This window comes from Gouania willdenowi, chromosome 21 (genome assembly GCF_900634775.1).
Source record: "Gouania willdenowi chromosome 21, fGouWil2.1, whole genome shotgun sequence".
NCBI lineage: Eukaryota > Metazoa > Chordata > Actinopteri > Blenniiformes > Gobiesocidae > Gouania > Gouania willdenowi.
The window spans coordinates 12,481,063-12,507,330 of NC_041064.1; the positions used below are offsets into that span (position 1 = coordinate 12,481,063).

The following is a 26,268-nucleotide window of genomic DNA, read 5'->3' on the forward strand; positions in this document are numbered from 1 at the left end:
CGTTTATTTTAATTTTCAAAGTGAATGAACACCTGTTTTATTTGTTTATTGGATTATGTTAGGGTTATAACCTCAGTACAGAAAACTCAGTATGTGAGCTAAAAGTCAGACATCCCTTTTTCAAAATAAAATAATCTCTTCTTGTCTTCCATTAGTTTTTAACGCTTTTGTAAATAGGGCTCTTGTTTTGGAGTTAACGGGATTTTTTTTCAGTAGCACAATGGCAGGTTTCCGAAAATCTTCGAAATATCGGCATGAAATGTGTTTTCCGCAAGTTTTATGGATCAAATGACCACATGTTGATCTTCTAATTGGTCACTTTCTCGCTTAAAATGTTTCCAGAATTTTCAAAGGTGGAGAATCAACAGAGATATTTAGCCTTAGTGTGCTTCATATTTTTGTCATTGTAGGTTTGGAATGTATCTTGGGAAACTTTGAAGTATACTTCAGTGGGAACGGTCATCGTCCTAATCATCCCAACCATACGGTAGATATATAGAGTTTGTAGTGTATGCGATTTCAAACACAGTCATAGTCTCTGTTTTAAAGTTTTCCCAATCCTCACAGTCACACAGACCTTAATCTAACAATGTTTAAGATGTTGCAGGTTAAGAAAACACACATGACTACACTGACAAATGAAATCGTGACACACCGTTCATTGTTAGCACATCTGTACTGGGTGCTGGTGCACATGGGAAGGCATCGGCTCACACCTCCGATTTCAACGGTCAGGAAGTGGTCGGGGCACTCGCAGGTGTGCTCTCGCCCCCCGTGACGGATCAAGCACAGGTGAGAGCAACCTCCATTGTTCATGCCGCAGGGATTGTTTGCTATCAGAGGAAGAGACACAATCAAACGCCGTCAGATCACTCACAGCTGAGCAAACAAAGAGGAGGCAATGTTACGCCTCACATTGTTTAACTCACCAATGGGCTGCCTGTAAGGATGGCACACGTGGATGTCGAACGGTCTGTGTGTGGTGTTCACCAAAACCTCACGATTAGATCCATCGTATTTATTGCCTTTCTCCACGGAGCGCGTGTTCCAGTCGGTCCAGTACACAGTGTCCTCGAAAACGCTCAGAGCAAACGGGTGCGGTAAGATTCCATCGTAAACTGTGTGTCTGTGTTGACCGTCCAATTCAGAGTACCTGACACCCAAAGAGAAGTCAGAAGGTAGCAAGGCCTCCGCTCGCCTCATTAAGACAACACAACGACCTTCTGGCATACTTACTCGATGTAATTGAGGTGAGCGTCGGACCAGTACAGCTTGTCATTAGTGTAGTCAATAGTGATCCCATTGGGCCACGCGATCTTTGTGGTGATAATAGCCTCTTTGTTGGTTCCATCCATTCCAACTCGACCTATGAAGGCTTTATCTCCCCAATCTGTCCAATAGACAAACCTATCAGAGAAGAGGCATGGTTAAAAAGTTAAATTTTATGTAAAATATGACTTCGTACTCCAATTAACCTAACTTCAAAAAGTATGGATTGTTTTGCAAATTATTCCCACTTTAAATATAAATCCTTTAGGGTCTTTTAAACTGAGAATAGTTGCGCAAATCCATTGAAAACATATTTTCCTTAAAATAATTGTCATTTTAATAGATCGGTGATGGCATGTGTCAGATGAGTTCAAACCATCCAAATAAAAGATTGATTTTCTTCTTTTAATAAATAATAAAATTGAATAGCCTTCTTATGATTAACATAGTGACACTTGATGAACTGTTGGTTAAAGATTAAGTTTTAAAATACTTTCTATTATTTATCACATTAAGTTAGATTTGGCACTTTAACAACATTTCTTGGAAAACTATTACTGTGATTTAATATTATGAAATAGTTTAGCATGTAAACACTTGTGTAAAAATGTATTTGATCAAAAATATTAAATAATACGGAAATAGTTCATAGTATAATTAAACTTTTAAACTTGACAGTTATTCTGATAAAAACTACTGCTACTTTGTTTTTCTTTAAAAATATTTTTAAATTACAGTAATACTACAAAATCTATTTATTTAGTTTAAGTGACTAAATATATCCATTAATAGGACAGGGAATTAGACAAGATATTCTTACTTAAACTAAGTTTAGTCAGTGTGATAATCATTGCAGAGTTGTAAAGACACCGTAATGCAGACTAGAGTAGGTAACCAAAGCCACACAAGCTCGTGTCAATGTATTGACTGGGTTTCATTGCTTTCTTGTTTTCCTCACCCATGTTTAGGATGCAGCACAATCCCTCTGGGGTTTTCAAAGCAGTAGGTGTTATTGGCATCCACGCAGTTTTCTGCCAGTTTCTTGACAAAGCGGCCGTCCAGTTCTGACACTTTGAGACAATTCAAGAAGCTGTCCACCCAGTAGAGTTTCCTGGCTATCCAATCAACTGCCAGGCCTTCCCCATGCAGGACCCCATTAACCACCACCTCTCTGTTGGTGCCATTAAAATACATCCTCTCGATCACTCTGCGACTCACGTCGATCCAGTAAAGACGCTTGTCAACGCGGTCGAAGTCCAAAGCCACGACGCTGGTAAGGCCCTGCAGAATGAGGGAGTAGGCCTCACCGTCTGCTGACAGGTTCCTCAGGTAGTAACGGTTGCTGAAGATCAGGTACGGTGAGATGTTGCTGTTCTGACGGCAGCTGCGTCCGTCCGGTTCCCGGAGGAACCCCGGAGCGCACTTGCACACATAGGAGCCGACAGTATTTTCACAGATTTGGCTGCACACGCTGGGGGTGTCAGTGCACTCGTTCAGGTCGTCGCACGTTTTACTGTCGGACATGAGGCGGTAACCTGCACGGCAGGTGCAGATGAAGCCGGTGGGTGTGTCAGAGCAATTGTGATCGCAATGGTGAATGGATGGGTCTGTGCATTCATTGATGCCTAAACAGAAAAGGATAAAAGCCACGTTAGTTTTACGGTTAGACACAGAAGTTTAACTTAAACAACCTAAAGTTCTTCTAATCCACACAAAGCAAGTGTATGGAAAATAAAAAGATGGCTCCATTTGATCTAAATCTAGTTTTTGTATGCAGCACAAAATTGATAGAACAAAGTTATTCATAATAAACAAAGTAAATCTTAAACAGTTTGATTTGAACAAACTGGTTGTGTTTTCATATTTCATGAAAACATGGAGGCAGCGGTTTTCATCATAAAATTAGAAAACTAAAAATATTTTGCATTTATTTATTTGTTTCTTTGAGCAAGACAGCGCGTTTTAATGTACAGCCGAAGTTGTAAATACACCAGACTCAGTTAAACGATAATTTCCATCAATAATCCCATGTCCTAAAAAAATAAGCATAAAAATAACTATGATTGATAATTTAGAACCTATATTTCATTATGCATGGTGAGTCTTTTAATATTAATAAATACCCTTCAAAATAAATTCCTGTTAAGTGTCACATGACGCGGGAGCCAAGAATTGCTGACTCAGACTGGGTGCAACCTAAATTGATCACCAGTCTATGGCAGGGCTATGGAAAAGACTTACAGATGATTACTTGAACCAACAACTTCCTGTTTGTGAGGCAGCAATGAAAGCTGATTTTGTCAGCAGATTATGATTCAGCGTTGGTTTAAATCTGCGGACAAAGTCATTGAAATTATTTTTAGTTGTCTATACTTCAAAATTAGCAACTGTTTGTATAAACCTGCTTTATGTACAACAGCGTATTAGGGCCACACTGAAATAAAAAGAAGTCTGAGGACTATGAAATTGAAGTTGTAATATTTCGAGAATAAAGTCGTCATTTTATGAAACTCGTCAGAATTTATTCGATTAAAGTAATAATAATATTTTGAGAATAGAGTCGTAATTATGAGAATTAAGCCGTATCTTAAAAAACTCGTAATGGGAAAGCACTCAAAATTTTCTGTTTAAGTGAACGCAACATAACACCGATAGCCTCTAAATCAACCACTTCCAGCCAGTTCCTCGCCCACAAAATATGATATTTGATCCAAAATCAGTCTGGTTCACCCAAACATCTGCAAATTCAGTTCAAAGTTCTTAAACTGATAAGTGTGTGGTAATGATGAGTCAAAAGGCTCAGTATTTCACCATGTGTGAAACCTAAAGAGAAGTATAATCTCACTAAATGTTGCACATTCTCCATAACGCACGAGTGACCGCAACACAGACAAGATCTGTACAGATTTTTATTTATTTTTATCTCACAAAATTACAACTTTATTCTTCAAATATTGCAACTTTAATCTTGAAATATTACGACTAATCTCAAAAAATTACAACTAATCTCGAAATATTACGTCTTTAATCTTAGAAAGCTAGGATTATATTAAGATACAACCATACTCTCATAAAATTACAACTTAAATCACGCAGTACCCAGTTTTTTTTTTCGTAGATTTGACTTATTCTTCATCTGCAATTTTTTTGTTTGTGACTCAATTTCAATATACTTTCAGAAATTTTTGTTTAAGTTTTTGTCAGCTAAAATATTGACAATGATGAAAACTCGACACAATTACCATCAGTCACCATTCTGATACACTCACCACATCCTTTCTCATCACTGTTGTCAGAGCAGTCATCGCTGCGGTCGCACACCTGCGTCTGAGGGATACAGTGTCCATTGTCACATCTGAACTCTCCAGGGGAACAGGTGGGTGGTGGCGTGTGGCAAAGCTGCTGCTGCTCGTCGGACTGGTCTCCACAGTCATTGTCGCCGTCGCAGACAAAGTCGTGGGACACACAGCGGCCGTTCTGGCAGGTGAACTGATGCTGTGGGCAGGGCAGGTATGTGCAGCCCTGCTCATCACTGCTGTCTCCACAGTCATTTCGACGATCGCACCTGATAGTAGTTCACAAAGGTTTTACTCAAACGTTCAGATTCACATAACACATCTAAGTTTAAAAGGTTTTCCTCCTCTCACCTGTATGAACTGCGTATGCAGAGGCCATTACTACAGGTGAACTCATTGATGCCACAGGATCTGTGAGTGCAGTTTTGATGCTCGTCTAAGGCGTCGGCACAGTCTGCGTCTCCGTCACAAACCCAGTCCCTAGGTATGCATTTACGCTGAGGAGGCTGGTTGTTCACACAGGTGAACTCTGCATTCGAACATGTGCGTCTGGCTGCAGAGAAAAAAAAACTTTGAATAACTGATAACCCAATGTCAACCTGCATGCTTGAAGAATCCAAGCATTCCAAGACGTATTTCAAAAACCAGCCGCCAAGACTACAAATTCTTCATCCATCTAATGTGATTGTGTCGCATCGTTTGAAGTGAGTCTCCCACTGAGGCTCAAGCTCTGCTCAAGTCTTTGGCTTCAGGCATCTTATTTTTGGAGTGCACACAGTGGCGAAATATAAGAATCTTGATCCTCTGTGAGCCTGGATGCCGGAGAAAGGAAACGGACCGAAATTTACGAGAGAGGCAGGAGAAATCAGAAATGCCAACTTCTTGGACTGCAGTCCTTCTACACGAGACTGGCAGAGTAAAAACACTACCCCCCCATCAAAGCCTGTATCCTGAATACCAACAGGGCAAGGGGAGCAGGAGGGGGCTGATCTGAGAAATGATGGAAAAGAAGAGGACTGTTCTCGTTGGGGGTAGGGTGTTAAGAAGGAATAGATTGTAAACAAATGGTACAAGCAGTAAACAAGTAGCAATGCAGGACTGTATATACCGCAGTTGTGCCTCTGGTCTTCATCACTCATGTCTCCACAGTCATTATCACCATCACAGAGCCACGATGTTGCGATGCACCTGCCGTCGTCACAGCGGAACTGATCCGGGTTACATGTTCGGGTCTGCGTTGCTGCACAAACAAACAACAGACCGTGATGCATGTGGGGACAGTTTTATTATTATTTAATGACAGGGAGTTTCCAGCTAATTCTCAGCTAATGAGGAAGGCACAATTACACACTGGCAATGCTTTCAAAATAGTCATGGCAACTCCACATTCCCATGCATGGTGAGCTATCTTAACAAAAGCCAACGTGAGGCTCTGTAAGCCCCGGTCAACAAAAGGAGGGGGAGGTGCTGTTTGTCGGCGGACATTGTGGGGCGTCACCACAGAGGAATGCAGCGCACAATAGGAGGCCTAACTGACCACATCGTCAACAAAGAAATACACCACTGACTTTACTCTCCCACACAGACGTAGACACCCAATAACTGAGCAGCTGATAGCGGGGTGGGGGGGAAGACACAAAAAGTCAAAAGACCCGTTCAAGAGGGAGAGGGAGTCGCACAACACTCACTGCAGGAGAGGGGTTCATCAGATCCCTCAGCGCAGTCCGCCCCTCCATCACAGTACCAGTGGGCGGGGATGCAGCGACCGCTGGAGCACCGAAATTCACTCTGGGAACATGTAGACGCAGCTAAACGAGTAACAAAAAAAACGTGGGATTAATTGGTGGGTATCAGTCTGCTGTACTACAACCTGTTTCATGCAGATTGAATGTGAAGATGAACATGATAATTGGTCTTGTCTCAAATATAACTAAAGGTGCATCAAAATATTTATAACACAAATGTATGACACATTGGGTGAATATTTGTATAGAAATTAGCAAAACAAAACAATGGATTGCTTAAGACATCCAAAAATTCCAAATGTTTTGTTAAACTCACCACAGTGTGTTGGGCTCTCGTCACTCATATCCCCACAGTCGTTGTCCCCATCACACAGGTATGAACGTGGAATGCATATATTGGTGGACTGACACTTTGTGTGCTCGGGCTGACAGGTTCTTTCAGCTGAGAAAAAAATAAATTACAGCAGAATGAATACAAGTACAGATGGGTAATCTCATTTTTGTTTGCGCTGTGGCACTTTTTCCATAACTAAGAATACACACAGTGAGGCATTATATTAAAAGTAGGCTGAACCTGTTATTTCTAAGATGTATATCATGCATCCTAAAATTAGGTTGAGGAGGGGGTCTATCTATATCGGTATTGATTAATATAGGAAATTTTGTGTTTGAATATATTGGTGTACCAGCCATCAGTAAAAAGCCAATATCAAACATCCCTAACTACAAGTAAAAACCACTTTGAATATTCTATAATCCACTTTAGATCGAACACAAAACTGAGAATACTCACGGCAGTCCAATTCATCAGAGGTGCCATTGTCAAAGCAGTTGTTGATGCCATTGCAAACATAGTCCCTTGCTATACAGCGCCCATTGTTGCAGCTGAACTCTGAGTTGGGGTCACAAGGCCTGAAGAGACAGCCCAACTCATCACTGTTGTCTCCACAGTCATCGTAGTGGTCACAGCGGTAATGGTAGGGAACGCATCGTCCGTTTCCACAAGTAAACACCGTGGGCTCGCAGGTGTGGAAAGCTGCCAATCAGAGTGAAGATTTACGAGCGGGTCATAGCTCTGGACAAAAGGGCGTCGAGTCGAGAGAAATAAGCATCGCTCAAGCATTAAGGCTTGTTTTACCTGACAAAGCAATAAAGGATGACAGCAGCTGTGGGACTGCATGCAAAGATAAGGACATTGATTCCGGTGTTAGTGGGATTTGTGATATTAGTTTAAAGCAAAATGTAATTGGAAAAGCAATCACAACACTGCAAGAATACACACCAGCATTGCTGAAGATTAGTTTATGTCCTTAGAAAGATATTTGTGAAAGAATGAAAAAAGTGTTAGTCTAAGTCAGGACGGAAAGAGACAAAAGCACTGACTGATCATTAAATAATGAGGTCGTTTAAAGATCTTTCGGGATGGGCCTACCACAGACTCTCTCCAGTTCATCGCTGCCATCTCCACAGTCGTTGTCATTGTCGCACTTCCACTGGGCTCGAATACACCGACCATTCATGCAGGTGAACTGACCGGGCTGGCATCGAGTCCCATTATCAGAGATGCAATGCTTGTTGTCAGCCAGATACCAACGACCTTCTGATGGACACTGACACTCAGCTCCATTTGGTCCTAACAAGAGATAAGACTGGACTGGTTTGTTTGAGGGTTCAGTAGCTTCACAATAATAGTACCATGATGAAAACAGTGAGTACCTGGTGTACATATGTGACTACAGCCACCGTTAAACTGCTGGCAGGGACTGTCACACAGCTGCTGCTTCCTGTTGGCCAAAACATGGATGTCCATTGGTCGAGTTGGGAGGTTCTGAATCATGACTCTTTGGTCAGAACCGTCATGCTTGTTTGCCCGATAAATGCTGCGTGTGTTCCAGTCGGTCCAGTAGATGAACTGACCAAACATGGCCATAGCAAACGGATAAATAGCCGTGCCAACGATGACCTCACGATTAGACCCAGTAAGGGATGAGCGCTCGATCTTCTGTCTGAGAGCAGAGAAAAATTGTAAAGCTGTAGATTATGAGAACAGCAACAGATCCAAGTGAGTTTCAGATCTTACAAGCTGGCATCGGCCCAATAAAGCCTCTCTTCTTCATAATCCAAGGTCAAGCCGTTTGGCCACACCAAACTGCTGTTCACAATCACTGCTCTGAAGTTGCCACCTAATGTGGCACGTTCAATCTTTGCATGGGTTCCCCAGTCCGTCCAATACATGTATCTATGAGAAAAAAGAACAATTTACACTGGTCGCTCTTGTCTTACAACATATCTTAAGTTGTCTTACCCCCTGCATGGATCCAACATGATGGCCCTGGGCCTGGACACATGAGCAACAACCGTCCTTTGAGCACCATCCACAGACATAGAGCTGATGGTTTGGTTAGCATAGTCACTATAGTAGATTCTTTTATTTATCCAATCATATGCGATGCCATCCGGAGCGCCGAGATCTGTCAAACCACATACATCAGAACCATACACATTCCATATCTTTAGTTGTTATGCTGCAAAGACGTGGAACAAACTGCCAGCATTCAATGCTAACATTTTTAATCATGTAAAGCACATTGAATTGTCTTGTGTATGAAAAGCCCTAAACAAATAAATTTGCCTTGCCTTGCCTATATTTCAGAAGAAGTGGTTCAATCATTGGTTGTATCGTGTCCAAACAACAAAAACAAACTACATAGTTGTTGGGTTTTTTTTTACATCTGAATGATAAGCAACAATAATAAGCAACTATCCTGCATACAGTATTTTAACATCTGTACACATTTAAAAAATTAATACACTTGGACTCAGAGTGAACATCAGTTTCATTACTAAAAATGGATATTTTATACCTGAAGCCACATCCACAGGATCTGTTGTGGGAGACGACAGGCTGATGTAGCGGATCTTGCTAGCTCCTGCACCTGAGCTTTGCGTGAAGTAGATCCTTTGGTCTGTCAAATCAAAATCCAAAGCGACTGAAGTACGAAGCACGTTGACAACAGGGAAAGGCAGTGCATGGTCCTCTGGGTCCAGTCGTAAGCTGCGCACAGTGCTCTCAGTGGTATAGATCAAGTAATCATCTCTAGAGACCACACAGTTCTCTTGATCTGCTGCAAGATTTCCAAAAGCACAGCTACATTTTTTATTTGGCATCCCTGTGCCGGACTCTGGCAGGGCAAAGCAAAAGTGGGCACAGCCTCCATTATTTTCCATGCATGGGTTGTATTTAAGCTCCTGGGCACTGATTGGTTGGGTGTGCTGGTCAAAGATTGTAACGTCCCTCAGCATATTGATGTTGTCTCTAATGACAGCAGGTTGTTCTGTGCCACCGGGCTCTTTGCTTGCTTGAAACACTTTCTTCAGGTTCCTGTCCACCCAAACAATGCTATTCTCAAACACTGTGATTCCATAAGGAGTTGGGTAGCGACTGCCATACCGGACTATCTCGGTTTCTCCTCCCTGGGGGTTGACTCGGGCAATCATATCCAAAGAGTCATCCACCCAATAGATGTAGCCAGTCTGCCAGTCCAGTGCGAGGCCTCGCGGAGTGATAATCCCTGAAGAAACTAAGATAGTGCGATTTGTTCCATCAAGGAGAGCTCGCTCAATCTTAGGATTTTGTCCATAATCGGCCCAAAACAAATATCTGTTTCTAGGGTCCACAACAATGTGGCGTGGCATGTCGACCTGCGTCTTCAGTAGCACCCTACGAAAGGTTGTGTTCAAGCGCAGTACCTCAATGTAGGTCTCTGTCAGGAAGGCATTGGTGAAGTATAAATTTCCTGAGGAAAAAAAAGGTTGTTTTATTAAGTTATTTGTTTGATGTTTAGGCAAAAAATATTGATACTGGTTTGATATTCATGATTTTTGTTTCATTTTTATTTTAAATAATACATTTAAATACTGTATGTTCAAGTTCATTTCTATCAATAGCTCGGAAATATATTTTTGGTTAAAATGAATTAATCCTAAAGCATATAAAGCAGTAAGGTTAGTTCAAAATGATTTTAATTTAATAAATGTATATTTAATTTTAAAATGTAACATTGGTATCACAATTCATGTTTTAATAAACTAGTTTATCATGAAAATTTAATTTTTGTAAAATATTTTTACTGTGTGTGTCATGACCCCTGCCGAACCCTGACTGTCTCAACAAACCCCTGAAGTTCGATCAAAGCTCGGTTAAGAACTACTAATATAAAGGCACATGTAAACTTTTTAAACAACTTGAGTGTTTTTCACATTTTTTCTGATGGATGGATGGATGAATAAAGACTATAACATACCTGCAGCCCAGTCTACAGCGATGCCTCGTATCCCATTGCGTCCTATTCCAGATGTAACTACGCTATGTAATCCTGAGCCATCTGGCTTGATGCGTCTGACTCCATTCTGTGTCCCAACAGTGCTGCTAAAGTCACACCAGTAGATGAAACCAGATGCCATGTGAACATCGATGTGTAAAGCATTACGGCCTGCAAAAGAAGAAGTGCGTCACTGAAAGCAGTGCTTTGTATTAAAACATTACATTTCGCTAGGTTTTTTAATACATTCGTTTATCCCAACATATAAAATATTACCATAGCAGTTAAGTAGTTGTTGCAAAGTTAAAAAAAAAAAAACGTATCGAAGTGTGACTGACCTCTCCCTGCCACAGGCATCATGGCCTCAGAGTGGTCCGACTCCTGTAGACTGAAGCCTTTGATAGCAGACAGAGTGGAGATCACCACGTAGGACTGGTAAGGAGAGCAAGTCCTGTTGTCTGTGTTCAGTTTAAAACCAGTGGCACATGCACAGGTAAACAGACTCCTGGGTCGAGGGAGGCAGAGATGCTCACACACTCCCATGTTGTTTGTGCAGCCGTTAGTTGTACCAGCAGACGCTGAAACAAGGACAATGCGAGATAAAAACTAAGAAAAATACTAAATGACGTCAAAAATTCATTGTATCTATCTGCGTACTCACTGTCTCGAAAGTGAACTTTTAAAACTCTGAGTCCTGACACATTGTCTCGCATCACAATCTTGTTGGCACCTGTGGACTTCTCAGCACGCTCAATCACCTCAAAGTCCCGATCAGTGAAGTACAGATAGTTCTGATAAACTGCCACCCCCCAGGGGTGGGACAGCCCTGTTACGATGGTGATCCGGTTGCTCCCATCTACATCACCACGTTCAATCTGTGGAAACAGATACAATATTTACTCTGTGATTACCGTAATTATCAGAAATGTAAAGTGGACTAAAGAAAGAGTTACGCAGACATGGACCTACCATGCCAGTGCTGGTGACAGCCCAGTACAACTTATTCTCCTGGATGTCCAAAGTAAGAAACTCAATGTGATCAAGATTGTTGGTGAACAAGATGATGGGGTTCAGGCCATCCATGTCTGCAGATGCCACCTTAGCAGGGATACCACTCTCAGTTCCCTGGTCTGTCCAATACAGTTTGCTTTAAAACACAGAGCACAGTGACAGGATGACAGTACGGCTAATAATGAATCTTTAAATCAAGAAAATTACTGATTTTATTTCTCAAATCAGAAACAAATCCTCAAATAGGAGAAAATTGATAGAGGAAGTACTAATATCTAATACTTTACTGAAAGCGTTAAATCACATTGTTTCCTTTTTTGCTGTGTTTTCAGAGACATAACTAGGTAACAGAGGACATTCTGTTAATGTTGAGAAACTGCAGCTCTGTGAATGTATCAGGACTGTGATGAACTGGGCTTACCCACGTGCAGGGTCCACTGCAATGCCAACAGGGCTGCCAGCGCCGGTCGGTAGGCCATTGTTTGTGATTAGAGTTTTACGGTACTGGACCTCCCCTTTCAACTTTAAGACCTGGCCAAACAACATAAAACTATGTAATTACTGTCATGTAAAAGTATTTTTTTTACACTATCTTTAACTGTACATATTGTCTCCATATTGTCAAACTTAAGGACATCATCCAATGTGGCCCACAGAGAAAATAAAACCAACAGAGCAAACATAATAATTGTGTAAACTACCGAACAATTCAGTTGTTGATCACTCAGTCCCTCCAAAGTCACAAATTCAATGAAACTTAACTTTTGCAGGAGTTCGCAAATTTTCTGTGCCTACATCACACAACTGCAGGAAATTTTAACTGAAAATTGTCAAAAGAACTTTTAATTTTCTCTAAATTCCTGCAATGCACAAAAAATACCATAAAAATTCCTCGAAATTACACAAAGATTAGTCAAAATCAAGGAGTTTTGAGGAGAAGATCCTGCAAGGACTGATATCTGTCATTTTTTTCTTGGATATTTGCAGTGTTTTACATACTTAACATATTCATTTATACAAGAAGTTAAAACTAGGGTAAAATAATGTTGAAATTGCTCTTTTTTCCTGCTCAAAAATTTGCAGCCCACTTGAAATCAAACTGCTCCATAATTGGCCCCTGAACAAAGACAATTTTGACGCCTCTGCCTTAGAGGGTATGGAATAACTTTGGTCACCTCAATGGACTGTGTGGCTGGATTGGTGTAGTAAAGGTTCTCAGTAATCCAGTCCAAGGCCAAGCCAACAGGTGAGCCGAGAATGGCTGCAGGTGCGAATTCTGTCCTATTGGTCCCATCGGACTTCACCCTGTGGATCTCACCCTGATGAACAAATGCAGACACACTACACTGTGACTTTAATACAAAGTAACACGGCACCACCACATCAGGATAATATTCTGTATCATCACATGCTAATAAAAAATAATTTAAAAAAACACTAAAGATGCCCTATAGTGACTTACTGGGTGCTCCACCCAGTAGATGGTTTGCTCGCTGTCATCAAAGTCAACGTCATATCCGTTTTGAAGTCCAGCAACAGGGACCATAGCATCATTGCTTTTGTCATCTGGGTTTAAGGAAATACCATAGATGATGCTGTCTCTCACAACCACCAGGAAGGGATCCTCAACTAGAAGTGATAAACATATTTACAGGTAAACACAGTAACCCATGTTACAATATTAAAATGTCATTTAGCAGACGCTTTTATCCAAAGCGACGTATAACACGAGCAGTTTGGGTTAAGGGTTAAGCTCATCATCCCACAGTGATGGTCGGGGTTGGATTTGAACCGGTGACCCTCCGATTACAAGCCCGCTTCCTTAACTTCTTCCTTCCGTAACAATAAATTCCTTCGAGACCTTTTAAAAAGTCGTATTTGGCTAAATGGGATTAGAACTAACAGTTTCTTTAGGTGTAAGAAATCTGAGGTGAATCAGGACTTCTCAGCTGAGAGGTTTTTATCTCGGAATTGGATTGTCTGGTGAAAGGAGCTGGTTCCACTAGATGATGTGTTGTGTCATCAGAGATTAGAATCAATGAATGGTCGTAGGGCATTTTCATTCTTGAGTAATCGTTGGTTTCATTGGGGGGGGAGACTAAATTCGGATTTGTTTGAAAGGCCTGAAACCTGAGTAGCGTTAAGCTGCTGACCTAAGGTAGACTTCTGTGACTTTGAATTAAAGGTGCCTTGTCTTCTGAAGACCTTGAAACACACATGTATGATTCTTAAGACTTATCACTGGAACAGCAGTTAATAGAAGAGTCTAAATAGAAGCACGATGAAATGTTCTTGGATCAAAATTCTTATACTAAAGTAGCATGGGTTACACATTCTTCTTGGTATCTACACCTAAAGCATGCAAGAACCACATTTCTACAGAAAAGGTTAAGCTCTTTTAATAATCACAGCTAAAATGAAAGCCACTAACAGTCGATTGATGAGTCTTCACCTTTAATCAGCAGGAGGCTTACCTCTGATGCAGGTGATTTGGTCAACTGCCAAAGTCCAACCTGAAGGGCAGCCACATGAGTAGTAGTTTGGTCCCACTGCAGAAAGCAGGCAAATATGGGTACATGGGCTCCTCAAGCAGGAATTGGTCCCTGTAAACCAAAATAATTGTTGACAGCATCCACATGGTAAAAAAAAACATCATCATCATCTACTTTGAACTTGGCTATCTGGGCTGTACCTGCTGGCTGTCTGGTTGGGTGCACTACCACCAGGCCCATAGGCTGAGGGAGGTTGAACAGCATCACTGTCTGGTTCTCCCCATGCCACTTATGAGCTCGCATCACACGGTTGATGTATCTGTCGGTCCAATAGACAAAATCCTCAAAAATGGTAAGTGCGTGGGGGTGTTGCAGTACCTTTTCACAGAGGGTAGCAAAAGAAACAAGTGTCTCACACATGCTATTGGAAAAATAAAATTAACGGAGCTCTATCTGCTTTTGGATGATCAATGATTAACAAATTGAGGTGCTTACCAAGTCACTAGCCAAAACTTGTTTGCGGTTGTTCCCATCGTAGTCGCAGTAGTCAATGAAATCTAAGTATGCATCAGCAAAGTACAACAAATTGTTTGGGTAGTCGATGGTTAGCCCATTGGGCCAAAACAGTTTGTTGCTTATGATAATAGTCCTTAGCTTCCCATCCATGCTGGCTCGCTCAATGCGAGGGTTCTTTCCCCAGTCGGTCCAGAACATCAAGTGGACACTACGAGATAAAGAGATTTTTAACTTTCAGTGTATTTCTTCAGAGTTCTTACAGCTCAAGGTGAATTCATTTTAAAAAATACCTTTTTAATGTAACTTGGAATTAACTTTAAGATCAACTTCACAATAAACTAAAATAAAACCCACAAATATACTTATATATATATATATACTATAATAATAAAAAATTAATCACTTTTACACAAATTTTCATTTTAGCATTAAACATGAGTTTGTGCAAAAATGGCATTGAAGTATTAATTTGTCTTTACAAAGCAGTTACATTCGAATACAAGGAGTCCCTTGGAGGAATTCAATCAATCCATTGTGGTCTATTATTTAAAGATTTGAAAGTAATTACAATTTTTGAAACCCTACAAACCATGTGTTAACATTTTTATGACATTAAAAAGACAGATTTAAGACTTTTTAAAACCAAATAAGACCTTAATGTTTGATAATTGACCTTGTGGTCCTTTAAGATTGCCAAACGATCCGCGAGTTCTTTATCAGAACATGCAGTGGGTTTTAAAATGCAAACATAAAAGACGACTTCAACATCTCACCTGTCTCTTGGGTCCAGCACCAAGCCACGAGGATTAGTGACATTTTGACTAATTAATACAGTCCTGTGAGTGCCGTCCAGTTTAGACACCTCAATGGTCTCCAGAACGTAATCAGTCCAGTACAAGCTTCTTCCGACCCAGTCCACTGCAAGACTTTCTGTCACAGTCACCCCACTGTCAAATATCTGTCACCAGACACATTCCCACAACACATAAACGCAGCTTAGACAAAACCACAGATGATCTAGTAATGCATGTGTGTGTATATACTATATATATAATCTCACCACAGTCCTATCACTGCCATTCTTGTGTGAACTCCAGATTCGGTCCTGACTTGTATCCGACCAGTATATCCGGTCAGTTACTGAGTCGAAGTCAATAGCCACTATGTTGCGTCCGTCTCGAACAAGCGAGCGGACAACATTAGGCTGAGCAGTGATTTCATCCTGCACAATCTGATTGCGACTCGCCACGAGCAGGAATGCCTGCCGAGAATCTGTAAACACAATTCAAATCACTGTTTTATGTTGTTTATTCTTATGCAAATCAGAGCACTCATCAGCTTTTGCTTGGTGTCCAGAGATATACAACAAGAGCATTAAATAGACCCGACTCAGATGGCAGTCCTAAGGGAGCGTACTTTTGTCTAGATAATATCCTATTGTATTGCAAAAGCCTTTCAACGGGTTATCTGTGTGGAAGAGGAGCTCATGTCAGGCACGCTCTCCATAAACAGCCCTTTGTTTGTGATTATGTCCTAATTACACCATCGTTGGCCAATGACTCACATTCATGTTATTTGTCTTATCTTAAGAAATCAGAGGAGCTCATGGCGGGACAAAGACAATGTGTCAGTCATCCAGTCCCAAGGCCACGCTTCCCCTAAATGTGGCCCCTTCCCAGCAGTCAGTCTAATAATCATGAAACCCAAATCACTGATGATAAAATAACTTTGCTTCATTATTAGAAAAAAAAAAATAAAGATGCCAATCCCCCCCCGTCCTCACCCGATACTTTGCAGGTACGCTGGTCTGCTTCCAGAGTGTAACCATCCTGGCAGTGGCAGCGGAAAAAGCCTCTTTCATTAAAGCAGTGCTGGCTACATAGTCCAGGCGGGCTACACTCATCTATGTCCTCGCATGTTTTGGAGTCATTGCTCAGTTGATAACCTACAGGGCATGTGCACTGGGCCCCAAAAGGGCCCTGAATACAACCGTGGGTGCAGCCAGCATTGTTGTCAGAGCAGCTCTCCTGATCTGAGTGGAAGAGACAATTAATCAAAAACAAGAAATAGGAAATGCCTCCAAAAGCTTCTTTTATTCAGTAAAAAATACTACTTTTTTATACACTCTTTGGCATGCAATTGTTGAAATTTATGACTCAAAAAATCTGACAATGGAATCAGCATTACTTCAACCAGTGATTGCAAGATTGTTCCTACCTGGTAAAGGCTCATCTGAAAGGTGTGAAAGGCAAGAATGAAAAATTACATATTAATTTTGAGTTAATGCTGGACAAATCACACGCAGGCTTGATTCTTTAAAAAAAAAAAAAACAGATGACACTAAACGCCACTTTTCAGTTAAGCCGCCTTCATAGATCACAAACAAAAAAGTTTTACGTGAAGTTTTATACATAAAGGCTGACATTACGCTGTCAATATTATGACATAACACCTGTCATTAGCATAAATATGGTGTCATGAAGGCTGTCATTAAATATCCTTCGTTACCCTAACCCTAACCATACCTAACCTCACTAGATCCCTCCACCTAACCCAAAAATGCCAATTCCTCTTTTATTTAGTCCTGGACCTGTTTTACTGGAGTTTTAATTCCTTTAAATTTTTTCTGTAATTTTGATTTTACTATTTGAATCTACTGTTATAGGGAGGTGCCCATGCCTTTGAAAATGTCTATCCCTACCCCAAAAATGCCAACATAGCTCCAAAGGTGTCATAATTTAGTAAACACTTAATGAAAGCTTAATGAGAACCTTAATGACCCCTTATTCATGCTAATGATGGCATAATGTCAGCATTATGTATAAAACTTCAAGTTAAGTGTTACCCAAAAGTCATATCAAACATGATTAGTTGAGATATTGATATTTTATGCCAATTGATTTTTAAACTAATCAACTTTAGGGAGGACAGATTGTCATCAGAATCAGGATAAACAGGTTTTAGACAAAAAGAGAAAGACTTACTACAGAGTGGAGACTCATCAGCGCCATTGGGACAGTCTGGGGTGTTATCGCACACTGTGGTAATGTTGATGCAGACACTGTGGCCCGGGCACTGCCACTGCCAACTGGGACATCGAAAAGGTGGAACAGGGCAGTCCTTTTCATCACTCATATCCCTGCAGTCATTATCCCCATCACAGATCCAGCTGTGCAACACACAGTTGCCGTTATCACAGCGAAAAAGGGCGGAGGGGCAGGTGCGAGGTGGGCAGGCGTGGTGCTCATCGCTGCCGTCCGCACAGTCTGGGTGTCCATCACACTCCCACGTGGTTGGGATGCAGCTCCCATCAGACTGGCACTGAAACTCTTTTTCATGGTGGCACATCCCTGGAGGTCTGGTAGCTGAGACATACCAAGAAGAATGTTACACGAACAATCAGCCAAGTCAAAGAAGACTAGAGTACTCCTTTAACCATGTAAAATATCTACTCACGGCAGCTTTGCTCATCTGAGCGGTCGCTGCAGTCAAAGACTCCGTCACATCTGTAGTAGGAGTTGATGCACTGATGACCACTGGAGCATTTAAACTCATTCCCTGTGCAGTTGTGAACTTAAGGGGGGAAAAACAGTTGAGCATGTTGACGTCCAATACCTTACGTTGTGCAATATGTGCAATGAGATCAATTCACAAGAGGGCCTTACATAATAGATGTTTGTTGAGACCTTTTTCATGATATTTACATCTAACAAAACCATTGAAAACTTGTGTTGGTGATAAAATGACACGGAAACAAAAAAGCAACCCATTTCTATTCAAACTAAGTGGAATGAAACTAATTCCAATGATTACGCACAGCACTGCAGCAGCTTATCTGTGGTTTCAATAAACCAACAACAACATCCTACAGTCAGTCTGCAGAAAAAAGATTCAGAAAGTTAAGCTACTCACTGCATCCTTGCTCATCTGCTCCATCCACACAGTCTCTATCTCCATCACAGACATAGTTTGGATCTATGCAGCGATGATCTGGACACTGAAACTGTTCTGGGTGGCATGTACTTCCTGAATCTATAAAAAAAAAACATGGTTTCAGAGGTTATTTTTGAAAAGATGATCTTTTGACTATGTAGATGATTGCAGATTTGAACCACTTGCTCAACAGGATGTGTTGCTTTAAATACAGTGAATAATAGTTTAGGGTAACTCCAGGATTCCCCCGGAAGAGCGCGATGAAGTGGGCGGGGAGAGGGAAGTCTAGGCCTCCCTGCTAAGGATGCGGCCCCCGTGACCTGTGATCCACAACGGATAAGCAGAAGAAAATGGATGGATGGTAACGCCCTAAAATGTACTCTTAAGATTTCTTTTAAAGGAATGTTTCATGGCTCTCATTGTTAATCTGAAGTGAAATAGGGGATTATGACACCAAAAAGTAATGGGATTTTGTAAATGTGTGTCCTGATAAAAATTAAATATGAGAAAAATATTTTACATTCAAAGAAGTAAAAAAAAAAAAAAAAGTCTGGCAAACCTGGAACACCACCAACAACAACAACAACAACTAGACAACAGAGAAAGAGTTCATGAATCAATTCTACATTTTTTAGATGTTTCTCTGCCACAACACACTTGTCTGTCATCATTTAGCTCTGCAGAAAGGCCTGATAACAAATCTCTCTTTACAATCATGCATGTTAGAGGGAGAAGAGAACAAAAACATGTCAGGATCAGAGTTTGAGATCCCTGGTGTAGTGCATGGACAGCGATGAAGTGCTTTTGTTACTGAAAATTATATTCATACATATTCATTAAAATAACCATCAGCAACTAACACCCAGTACAGAGGAATAGTTGTGATTGGTTCTTAAGGTGACATTCTATCAGATTCAAATAATTAAATTTCTAAAAGTTTACATTTTAGTAAGGTTGTGCCAAAATATCGATACGACAATATATCGCGAGGTTTCGTCTAGCGGTACGTTATTGATTCACTGGCGCCAATAATCAATATTTATTTATTTTACTTTTTTTATTCTGGGGAGTGCTCATTAGGTGCACCGCCCTCCCTTTCCCATCTTGGCTGCAATAACCACCGCCTAAACCACCTGAAACCCTGTCTAAACTGCCAAAAAACTACGCAAATCATCACTGACTCCTAAGCCAACCAGTGCCTGCTTAACTTTGCTGTGCCTGTGAAACTTCGTCCGTTTCTCGTCAAGCGCTGAGGCAATGTGAGCAGCAGCACCTGCTCAGAGCGTTTGAACAACATCTCATCAGAGCTACAGAAGATCCGTGGGAAAAGTTGTTATTTTTCATAAAACAAGTTAATTCTGCTTGTTAAGCAGCACTGACATGACATGTGTCCATGTTTACAGAGAAGTTGATATATCAGCACTGAAATTAGTATTTTCTGCATTCATTTTGTTTTTAATGATTCAAAGTTAATTTGCACAAACAATATTTTGTTGAAGCATTATTATGTATCAGTCTTCCCTTAAAGACTTAAACATAACACAAGGACATGTGACTAGTTGTGGTTAGTGGATGTTAAGAAGAGCCACTGTGCAGTATACACTTTGTTTTACTTGGCTGTCATTCATGTGAAATTGATTGACGATGTTTTGTAATTCCCATGAAATGGATTCAGTGCAGTCAATAAATTCTGAATTTCTTCAGTGACACAGATATCGTGATGTATCGTGGATGAATTTTTCCAAATTTGTTTTAGTCCAAATTTATTCATCAAGACTTTTTCAGTTATAGTCTAGTTTTAGTCAACTAAAGTACATCAAGATTTTAGTTGTCTAAATCAGTAACAGATTTTTAGCATAATTATTTATTTAAAAAAAACTTAGTTACGATTGGATTTCATTCTATGTGAACGTTAGAGTTTAGTTTGTAATAGTCAACAAAAATAATATGTTTTGATTTAATTTTTGTTAACTTGTTTTTTTAATTAGTCATAGTCTAGTAATTGTCATTTTAAAAAATATAGTCTGCTGACTATTTCCACACCTTCCACTGTCTAACTCCCTCTCCCCTGTTCCACCCCCCTCACTAATGTGTAACACTGCATCCTCTTTTTATATCTTCCCCCAATAAAGTTTTTCTTACCTTTCTTTATGGAGGGCTGGTATTGGTCACAATAACGCAATGAAATAAATGACAAAAACTATTAGTCAATACAATTGACATTGGTTTATTTATTTTTTTCCAGAAGGAAGCCCCATCACCATTCCCCTTTCAACCAATAATCCTCAGTGTTTTTAAATGTACTAATACTTATGTTTATTCCCTAACTATTTGAGTAATGGTACTCACAGCAGTCTGCTTCATCCGAGCTGTCCCCACAGTCGTTATCAGTGTCGCAGCGCCATGTGTGTGGGATGCAGCGTTGATTGGCACATGTGAACTGATTGGCAGGACACGTTCCAGGCACCTGCGTTGGGCAGTCGTCTTCATCACTGTTATCAAAACAGTCATTGTGCCCATCGCAGCGCCATCTGGCAGGCACACAGTGTCGGTTGGCACAGGTGAATGCAGAGGGGGAACAAGTAGTGTCTATAAAACAAAGATTTTGACTGTTATAATCATATCAAGGCAATAACAACCCAACAACATTAAAACATGTTTTACTCCATCTGACTGATGGTGGCCACAATCAGCAGGATTGACAAAAACATTACTGTTTGCTCCACAATTGACTTCGTCACTGTTGTCATGGCAGTCGTCAACACCGTCACATCTGTAGCTGTTTGGGACGCATTTGCCGTTGCCACAGGAGAAGGAGTTGGCTCCGCACTGCAGGGTGGGAGGCTCGTTGGAAGGGTCGTCCACACAGGTCTGCTGGTTGGGCGCCAGCTTCATGCCATACGGACAGCCACACACTCTTTGGGAATCTGGCGCTGAAAAGCAGAAGTGGCTGCAGTCCCCGTTAGGGTTGGTCTGCCGGTTACAGAGGTTGGAACCTGAGACGGAGAGCAGAGGGTAATTACCTGAATATGACTGACAAGAGAGTACTGCTACGCACGCAGACAGACAGCACAACGAGAGGAGCCACTGACCAATCTGGGTGTTGGAGTTGAAAGACTTGACGTGCATGATGTGGCTGATTCCTCTTCTGATAATGACCATTTCCCCACCATCATTCTTGCGCACACGCACAATGCCACCCAGGCGCCAATCGGTGAAATATGCATAGCCTGGATGTGACAGGAGTAACAGGGCCCAATATCTCTTACTTCATTTTTTAATCCTTTCCTGATATATTTAATTACTTATTTTGCATAAAGTAACCATCTCATGTATAAACTTAAAAAGAGATGAGATCTTGTACATTTGGAACTTAATTTATTATATAACTATAAAAGTGTGAAAATAAGCAGCATTCAATGCTGTTTTGGAGCAGTGCATTATGTTTAATCTGTTTGTTCAGCTATGAACTGATGCATTTGATTGTTGTCTGGTCATTTCAGTTTTTTGTAGTTTCACAATGTCCGTTGATCATTTTAAAACAAAAAAAAATGATTTACTCAGTAACGGTTGGGTGTAAAAATGTAACAAATTACTTTACTTTTAAAACGTACCTAAAGCAGAAATAAGTAACTTTTTCACTTTAATAAATCCTTTTAGTAGTCCCTGTGAGGGTAATACAATGGGGTAATGGGGTGATTGGGGGGTCTTTCATCTCTCCGTGCTGTCTCTAGCCAGAAAACTGCACTTGCATCTTTCCTGCCTCCGACCCAGTGGCAAGACGTACTGCTTTACAGCAGCCCAATACAAACTAATGCTAGACTAATGCACACGGTTGTCTACAAATTGACTTTTCTCAAACTTATATCATGGCAGAGCCAGCAAAAATGGCAGAGAAGACTTCTGTCCGAGGATCGGAACAACTCCATGCAGTGACGGCTCAGCAGCATTCACACACACTGTCGTCACGGCAACAGGCACGCACACACACTCACAACCCAGCGCTCCATCAGGCAGTACACACACAAATATCCATCCATCCACTTATCCATCCATCCATCCATCCATCCATCCATTTTCAGAGCCGCTTTGTCAGCACACAAACACATCACACACATTTCCACACTCCCTTCCGTATTACTACCACATCATTCATTTATTTTACTTGTCTCTCTTCCTCATACTGTTCACATGGTCACATGGGACTATATGTGTAAAAGCACCCTTAGTGTCACTGCTGTATTAGGATTTGTCAGTGATCGGTTGCTACCGTCTTGGGAAAGCAAAGGTGGGGGAGGCGGCGGGGGGTGCGGAGTGATTACGACAGTGACATAACCAAAAGGGACCTTTAGGGGGAGCGCTAAGAGCAAGTAACTTAGTTCTGCTTTAAGTACAAATAATATTACTGATTTAGAAATGCACTCAAAAAAGAACAAGTACCCATAAAAGCAACTCAATTACAGTAATGTGAGTACTTGGAATCTGTTACTTTCACCTCAGTCATTCAACGATATCAGCCCTTACCTTCAAAAATGGTCAGGCCGAATGGATGAGAGATCTGGGATATGCGATCCAACGTAAGCCTGTTCTGACCGTCAAAATTGCTGTGCTCGATTTTGTCAAAGAAAGCATCCACCCAATACAGACGCATTGAGCTGTATGCAGAACAAAGCATGTCAAAAACACACAACAAAAACAAGGTTATTATCATAGAGGTAGTTTGTCAGGAGCATTAAAAATGAGTGATGGCAGTGAAGATAACACAGCATGGGATACTATAAAAATAGCTGGATGGTGCAGAACATTTGGCTCACCTCCAGTCGATAGCGAGACCATTTGGCCAGCCAAGCGTAGTGTTTACAATAGACATGGCATGTGAGCCATCGCCCCAAGCCCTCATAATCTTTGCTGGTCGGTACCAGTCGGTCCAAAAAATATACCTGACGGGAGAAAAAGAACATACTTAGAGATCACATTTCTAATAGAAGATGCTGCATTTCTGCTTTTAGTTCCCTTCACACTCTAAAGCTAACCTGTTCATACCAGCTTCTACAGAACTGCCCTTCACACTAAAATAGTCTGAAATCGAAGCCTTTATGACTTTCAGGCAGTTGGAAACAACTTTCATTTAAACATTATAGCAATTGTAAATATTCACATTCAATCTAACCATACGTCTCTCGATTTACCCGACAAGTGGATGAACCACGATGGCCCTGGGGTTGTTGAGGTTGCGTACAATAGCCCTCCGAGATTTATCAGCCAGCTTCATTACAGAAATGCTCCTGTATCTGGGATCAGTCCAGTAAAGGTTTTTTGAAATCCAGTCATAAGCCAGGTCCTCTACTCCCTCCACTCTATTGGCTGCCAGCACCTCCCTGCCTGTGCAGATCAAAGCAGTCAAAACAGCATTTAACACAGAGATGATAGAGGCACACATTTAAATAAATAGGCTGTCAGATTGAATTTTCCTCTTGTAAAATGAGCAGAGAAATTTAAAGAAACCAAAGGGAAACCTCACTGATCAGAGCTGGAGTGTCTATATCTTTAACAGTGCAACATGGAGAGTTTTCACCAAGTATCTACCTCTATAGCACTGCATTATCAACATAAATATTGTATTTCTCTCCATTAATTTTCCAATAATTATTTGATGTTACTACTTTTTTTTTACATCAGCTTTCAAATTTTGCATCAGCGGCTTGGAAAGTGCTTGAGCGGAGACAAACTCTTACCCGTTCCATCGACTTTCTGTTTATAGATGATATCCTTGGCTGTGTCAGAGAAGAAGATAGCATCGTCCTCTGCACTAAAATCTACTCCGACGAAATAAGAGGGTGAACCGGTCACAGGCAGGATGATGTCCTCCTGGGTGGAGAGGTTAAAAGGGATTCCTCTGACAGCCAGTTGGCTGGAAAACAGCAGAAACTGCCTCACGGCTGCATGAAATGAGTCACATGATAAGATCAAACAAAGAATGCAAACATCCTTATCATGTCAAGAACATTTTAAATTTATGAAATCTGTTGAAATGAGTGGAAAAAGCACTGAAGATTTAAAGGGATGCATTTTCTCACCCAGGCATCTCTTGCCGTCAGCATTAAGGTCGTAGCCCATACGGCATTTGCAGCGATAACCCAGTCCTCCATTATCACTTCTGTGACTTAGCACACATATTTGCTCACATCCACCTTTATCTACACTGCAAGGGTTTGGTACTGGGAATAAAAAAAACAGTCAACAATGACTAAAAACTCAGATATAAGATGATCTTTAGAAAAACGAACATTTGCAGCAGAAGTGTTCAAACTTGGTCCCGGAAGGATGCACTTCTTAAACATCTCAGGCTACTTTCAGATAGAAAGTCCTAACACAGTTTATCATTTTTTGGAGAAATCTGATATTCTTTGTGTGTGTGTGTGTATGTGCTAGTTCCTATTATATATTAAATGTAATTTCTATCAGCTTAGAGTATCAACTGAATGTGGAAGTGACCCACATGTGCAAATGAGGTCCTATGGTTATACATGACCACGCAGGCAAGCGCTGTTTGTACAGAAGTAAATATGGAGGCATCTGACAAAATGTGTGTACAACCAAAGTCAGCACCATAAGAGTCAACTAGTTTTAGGAAGAAAATTTTAAAAGAGTTCTCCTCCCTGCCGCTCCCCCTGGGCCGTAGAATTGCAACGTTTGTCGCATTTTAATGAAATAACTGTCAGATAAATATAAGATATATATTGCATTTAGGACCACATATGGAAGTGACCTGGGTCCGATATGAAGAAATCTTATTTGGGACGTTCAAACTTCCTTTAACAGATCGGAGACAGATCACATATGGGCTAAAACAAAAATGTTTTTGGGCCACTTTCGCCTGCAGTCTGAAAATGGCCTAAGTGAGACATCTGAAACCTGCAGGATTGCAGCCCTTTAAGGAACCGAGTTCAAACACCCCTGTGTTAAAATAAAGGAATATTTAAGTGAATCAGGATAGTTGCCTTATTTGAGTCCTTACCTTCTGGCTGCTTGAGCTGATGTATCACTGCTACTCCATGTGGAGTTTGAGACGTGCTGTAAACCACCTGAGGACTGCTGTCGGTAAACTTGTTGGCTTTCATCACTGCCATCCTGGTCCAGTCGGTGAAATAGAGAGTGTGCTCAAACAGACTGATACCAAAGGGGTGTGGGACCACAGACCCTCCATGGGCTACTGTTTTTCTATAGAACAAGTGTGGGAAATATTGGTCTGTTAGTATACACAATATTACAAACTGAAAAATCATAATTACCATCATCATTTTATGTCAACATTTTGATCATTTTAAAAAGAGTTACCTATGCAAACCGTCATAAGTTGCAGTTTCAATATAATCATAGCGACTGTCGACCCAATAAACACGTTTGGCCTCTATGTCCAGTGTGATGCCAGCAGGCCAGCCCAGTTTGCTTCTAATGATCCCATAGCGGTTAGATCCATCCATGTAGGCCCGCTCCAAGCCTGGCTGTCCATTCATTGCTTCCCAATCTGAGAAGAACATATACCTGTGAAAAGAGGGGAATGCGTTAATCTGCACAGTGAAAGGACTGCTTTATGTTGTGGAGGGCATACAGTACAAAGGCATGCCAGTATCCACAACACTTTCAATTTTTTTAATTAAGTCTAGTATCTAAAGTATGACTC

At 40.9% G+C, this 26,268-nt stretch overlaps 1 protein-coding gene across 4 annotated transcripts in view; it reads right to left on the reverse strand.

The window, feature by feature from the left end:
* lrp2a (low density lipoprotein receptor-related protein 2a) overlaps positions 1-26,268 on the reverse strand; it is a 56,356-nt gene that overhangs the window by 17,581 nt on the left and 12,507 nt on the right. For 2 of the 4 annotated variants that reach the window (XM_028435592.1, XM_028435594.1), the window contains exons 13-54: positions 25,923-26,129; positions 25,603-25,805; positions 24,662-24,802; positions 24,320-24,523; positions 23,774-23,966; positions 23,399-23,524; positions 23,109-23,239; positions 21,677-21,814; positions 21,299-21,580; positions 20,934-21,173; positions 18,564-18,683; positions 18,108-18,224; positions 17,636-18,016; positions 16,869-16,883; positions 16,435-16,683; positions 15,712-15,923; positions 15,425-15,609; positions 14,631-14,859; positions 14,336-14,513; positions 14,118-14,246; positions 13,106-13,272; positions 12,819-12,962; positions 12,065-12,174; positions 11,602-11,779; positions 11,294-11,507; positions 10,971-11,210; positions 10,615-10,803; positions 9,175-10,107; positions 8,616-8,781; positions 8,391-8,549; positions 8,027-8,316; positions 7,743-7,943; positions 7,104-7,346; positions 6,627-6,752; positions 6,254-6,373; positions 5,674-5,805; positions 4,917-5,118; positions 4,539-4,834; positions 2,228-2,894; positions 1,237-1,407; positions 930-1,153; positions 656-833 (exon numbers count right to left, since the gene is read on the reverse strand). In XM_028435592.1, the coding sequence (XP_028291393.1) occupies positions 656-833; positions 930-1,153; positions 1,237-1,407; positions 2,228-2,894; positions 4,539-4,834; positions 4,917-5,118; positions 5,674-5,805; positions 6,254-6,373; positions 6,627-6,752; positions 7,104-7,346; positions 7,743-7,943; positions 8,027-8,316; positions 8,391-8,549; positions 8,616-8,781; positions 9,175-10,107; positions 10,615-10,803; positions 10,971-11,210; positions 11,294-11,507; positions 11,602-11,779; positions 12,065-12,174; positions 12,819-12,962; positions 13,106-13,272; positions 14,118-14,246; positions 14,336-14,513; positions 14,631-14,859; positions 15,425-15,609; positions 15,712-15,923; positions 16,435-16,683; positions 16,869-16,883; positions 17,636-18,016; positions 18,108-18,224; positions 18,564-18,683; positions 20,934-21,173; positions 21,299-21,580; positions 21,677-21,814; positions 23,109-23,239; positions 23,399-23,524; positions 23,774-23,966; positions 24,320-24,523; positions 24,662-24,802; positions 25,603-25,805; positions 25,923-26,129 (9,030 nt within the window). Of the gene's footprint in view, positions 1-655; positions 834-929; positions 1,154-1,236; positions 1,408-2,227; positions 2,895-4,538; positions 4,835-4,916; positions 5,119-5,673; positions 5,806-6,253; positions 6,374-6,626; positions 6,753-7,103; positions 7,347-7,742; positions 7,944-8,026; positions 8,317-8,390; positions 8,550-8,615; positions 8,782-9,174; positions 10,108-10,614; positions 10,804-10,970; positions 11,211-11,293; positions 11,508-11,601; positions 11,780-12,064; positions 12,175-12,818; positions 12,963-13,105; positions 13,273-14,117; positions 14,247-14,335; positions 14,514-14,630; positions 14,860-15,424; positions 15,610-15,711; positions 15,924-16,434; positions 16,684-16,868; positions 16,884-17,635; positions 18,017-18,107; positions 18,225-18,563; positions 18,684-20,933; positions 21,174-21,298; positions 21,581-21,676; positions 21,815-23,108; positions 23,240-23,398; positions 23,525-23,773; positions 23,967-24,319; positions 24,524-24,661; positions 24,803-25,602; positions 25,806-25,922; positions 26,130-26,268 lie in introns of those variants that run through there. The other 2 variants (XM_028435593.1, XM_028435595.1) reach the window with 2 other exon arrangements.